This window comes from Pteropus vampyrus, unplaced genomic scaffold (assembly GCF_000151845.1).
Source record: "Pteropus vampyrus isolate Shadow unplaced genomic scaffold, Pvam_2.0 Scaffold1, whole genome shotgun sequence".
NCBI classification, from domain to species: Eukaryota; Metazoa; Chordata; class Mammalia; order Chiroptera; family Pteropodidae; genus Pteropus; species Pteropus vampyrus.
This window is the reverse complement of record NW_011888782.1, coordinates 29624214-29628564: the sequence shown is the minus strand read 5'-3', so window position 1 is coordinate 29628564 and position 4351 is coordinate 29624214. Positions and strand designations below refer to the sequence as shown.

The 4351-nt window shown below is 39.0% G+C and overlaps 1 protein-coding gene across 1 annotated transcript in view; it reads right to left on the bottom strand.

Annotated features, from left to right (window-relative positions):
* Nucleotides 1-254: 254 nt before the first annotated feature.
* LSAMP (limbic system-associated membrane protein) overlaps nucleotides 255-4351 on the bottom strand; it is a 293017-nt gene continuing 288920 nt past the window's right edge. Inside the window, exon 9 of the mRNA XM_011355436.1 lies at nucleotides 255-886. Within this exon, the coding sequence (XP_011353738.1) occupies nucleotides 789-886 (98 nt within the window). The 3' untranslated portion in view covers nucleotides 255-788. The remainder of the gene's footprint in view (nucleotides 887-4351) is intronic.

Sequence of the window (4351 nt, the reverse complement as noted above, 5' to 3'; positions counted from 1 at the left end):
GAGACACATACGCTCACGCACATGTACACCCACGTGAGAGCGAGAGACGCGACACGCACGCACAGTGAGGAAAATTAAAATGGCACTTTCTAGCATTTGCGGCGTGACTGGTGCTCAGGGGGGTGGCGGGAGAAGTGGTGAGGGTAGGGGAGGATAAAAAGAGTATATCTGGGATGGACATGGGGGAGATAGAAAACACTGGCGGGGGCAGGAGATGGTCTTAAAACGTGGGGAGATAGTGGAGGCAAGAAAGCCAGATAAAGGCTCAACACAGGACTCCAGCCTGGATTCCACTGATCGTCTGAAATGGTTACGAGTCAGCTCAAATGAAAAACGGAATAAAAAGATGGTGGAAATACAAACGCCAAAGGCAAGACCTTATTTTTTTCTTTCCTCACAGATGAAAAAGGATGAAAGAAGGATAAAGTGTGTGTGGGGGAAGGGTTAATAGCCATCTGGTCCTTCTTCACTTGCCTTATTTTTACAGCATCTGGATGTCCTCAGCGCGATGTGGTCTTTATACACATACATTTGCTTAGATATACACATATCCTGGTAAAACTTTTCCCACCCTGAATTATGCTCAAATGTTTATTGATGGACTTTAAAATGGTTTTAAATGTTGTATTTTCTTCTTCATTTTCTTATTCCCCCTTTATTTATAAACACACAAAGTTGTGAAATAAACAGTCTCCCCCCATCTCGCTCTCTCTCTCTCTCTCTCTCTCTGTGTCCTGTGTGACGCATTTTTGTGTGTTTTTTTAAATTATTTTAAAATTTTTATTCTATTAACATTTGCTGAGAAGGCAGAGCAGAGATGCTGCCAGCAGCCACAGTGGTACGGCCAGACTGATGGATCCGTTTATTCCTCTCACCGACCCAGGTCCTGCAGTGCAAAAGAGAGAGAGAGAAAAGAATGGTTACATCTGGCCCACTCTACGTTACAGCTGACCGCTGGCAGTATCAGAGGTAAGACCGGGCCAGGTACCAGTGCCTTAAAGTCAGTGTGCTATGGACAGCCCCAAAAGGGCTCACGAGCTTTCCTCAACCCTTCTCCTCGATCTCTAAGGGGCATCATTGGTTGAAACACCTCTATATACAAATGCTCTAATCAGAGAAGGCCCTAAACCGTCTATCACTGATGTGTCTGATGGGTGGCAGGCTCCTCTACACCCAGCATCCTCTTGCATGCTCTGCTCTGTGCAGCGTTGTGATGCCAGAGCTCATTAAGATTCTAAGCATTGGCGAGGGCCCTTCAGCAGCCAGACATGGGCTCCTCCAGCCGATTCATCACAGCATCTCCATTAATAAAACATGGAACTAATCTGTGACTCTCTTGTTTCTCAGGGAGGGAAGCGGTAATTATTTATTGGTTATGTAGAGGAGAATTGCTTCAAAGTAATATTTATGACTGGGTGGCACCTTAGCTGCAAGGTGGAAAATAAATCGATTCATTGTAGAGTCTTAAGAGGCAGCAGGGGATTATCTGGTCCAAACTCTTTATTTGACACTCTAAAAATCAAAAGCAAAGACAACAGCAACAACAGAAAACAAACAAACCTAGAGAGATTAAGAGGCAGGTCCAAAACCAGAAGCAGAACTGAGACTTGAACTTTCCCAGAATTCAACTTGGAGTGGGAGTCTGTGTGTTGCCCACTGCCACCCTAGTTTTCCCCACGTGGATATGATTTGGGATATGTGGCTACAGGTCCAAGAGAAAGATTGGAACTGAGAGGAGAGAGGGGAAGGAATCTGTGTGCTAACAGAAAGAGGAGGTTTGGGGCAGGAAATGTAGTATGTTTGAAGAGCTTGTTTCCTACGCTTTGCTTGTTCCATTTTCTCCTTTATTATAGTTCTGTTCATACAGATCCATTAAAAGAAGAAAATAATTAATATTTTTCACAACAAAGACTTTGGGATTTAAGATGCTTAAGATGATGATGATGATGTTCAAAGAGTAATGTGGGGAGGGGGAGATTGTAATTATGGATCACTTTGAAGTTTTAAGGGTACATATGCAGATTCTTGTGTATGAATGAGTGTGTGTGTGTGTGTGTGTGTGTGTGTGTGTGTGTGTGTTTAAACCTATGATGGTTCATAAATACAATGGAAGTATCTTCTGGTTTGTGAATGTTGCCAAAATTGTCAACAAACATACCAGATCAGAGGTCAAATAACAGGAAAAATGTTAAATTCAAGAATGTTCTAGAAAAAAAAAGGCGTGTTCTCCTAAACTACGTTTTATGCAAACAATAATAGCAACAACAACCAAACAAAATCAACAATTAATGTAGCTCTCACTACAAGGTACTGTTATAAATGCTTTGCAGATATAAGCACACAACCATGCTATGAGGCAGGTACTGTAATGAGCCCCGTCTGCAGCAATAACAGAGGCAGAGAGATGTGAGGCCAGCCAGCAGAGTGGAGGAGCCGGCATTGTTTCCCGGGGGGCTGGCTCCAGAGACTGCCTGTCAGCACTGCAGCGATGACCCAGGGAAGGGTCGTCTGTCAAACATTTGGCGAATGAAATTTTGGGTTTGTTTAAAATGATAGCCAGAACAAACAAAACAACATGAAGTCCTCCATTATCTTTAAGAAAACAATTTTCAATAGAATATTTTTGATTAGAATGCCTTCTTAAGGATATCAAAAATAGTACTTAACATAAAAATATGAATATATGCAAACTTCAACCAGCATATAGTATAAAATGAGCTTTATTATATGTAAAGCTCTGAAAATAGACTAAGAATTTAAATATTCAATCAATTAATTCTTTAATTTTCTGAATGGTTATAGGATCATATTAATAAAAAAACACTTTAGCTCCTTTCCGGTTCATGCCTTTCATGAGCAATTAAAGTTCAAGAAGATCATGTATCCTGCATAAAGCACCTGATTAGTAATTGTGGACGAGGCCCAGGAATCCAGGTGTTCCAAATCTTAGCTCAATATCCCTCCTAATCCCCCCATCTCCGTCTCTACCCTCACCTTTTTTGGCCTTTTGGGGCCTTTAAGCTCTCTTAATGGCAGTTCCCCAGGGCTTCTGGCCTGATGGCAACATGATTCCCTATCATTTTAGTTCCTCTCTGTGCTTTAGATGGCATGAGCTCTGTGGCACATTTGTTTGAATTAGTGTGTCAGTGAAGCTTCTGAAACAGAGAAAGACTACACACAAATTGAGGCCATACAGGGTTAAACAAAAATGATGTTTGTTTTGCCCTAGGGTTAGTGTGAAACAGAAGGTTTTCAGACAGAGTCTAATTCTGCCTATTTCCTTAATCTCATTTTTAGTGCTGGGACAAGGCTAGATTATCTTTCAGACATCTTGGAGTTTACTGGTACCTGGGGAAGTCTAAAATGCCTAGTCTTATCATTTTATTTGAAGGGTAGTAAATATTGAGACAGCAGAAATTCCATCATTGAAAAATACATACATTTGAAACTAGGTAAACATGTTCAATATAACATTATTGCTAATGTATGTACATGCATATAGGTACAAAGAGAAGAATGTTATATATTCATATATACATATATGATATACACAGGTATTATTGTTTTTTTCATACACGTAATTGAGAATTAACTATTACTTTTACATCCTATTCTATGTTATATATAGGTAGGGAATCCCAGTATATGACTGTTAATAATCTCTAATTTTATACTTAATATAGTATTACATATTTGAAATGCATTTTGTGGATCTGTTAAAGATATTTTCATCTCTATCAATTATTATTTATTAAGTGCTCTCATATAGCTATTTGATGTGCTTATATGGATTGCTCTTTTCACAATTGGTTTTGAGAGCAAATAGTCTCAAAAAATGCAAGGGTAAAGAGTGATAGCTGGGGAATCATCACAAGTGTGCATGCAATTATAGTTACACATATATGATTGCATAGGAGAATACTTTAGTTAATGACCGTTTCAGGAAAAAATAATCAGCAAAATCATTAATTATGTTTTAGTTCATAGTTGTGAAATTTCTGCAAATGATAAATCTTATTTCCCACACCAGATGGCCAGGCTCAGCAAGTGCTTTTATATACTGACAGATATAATGAAAGCAAGCGTCTGCAAACATGAATTAGCCTTAAGAATAGATGGGCAAATAGAACCAAAATTCAAAAATTGCTACATGTTTTTCATATAACAGACAAAAATCATATCTTGGTCTTCAGCCACATTCTATATGTGTATGTGTGTGTGTGTATACACTTTTATGTGTTGTATCTAGTAAACATTCAATAAATTGTAGTATTCTCATTATTGTTATTAACTGCAGATGTTTGGATTACAGAATGGCATGAAATAGCTCAGTCAAAGGCACTGGTTTGTG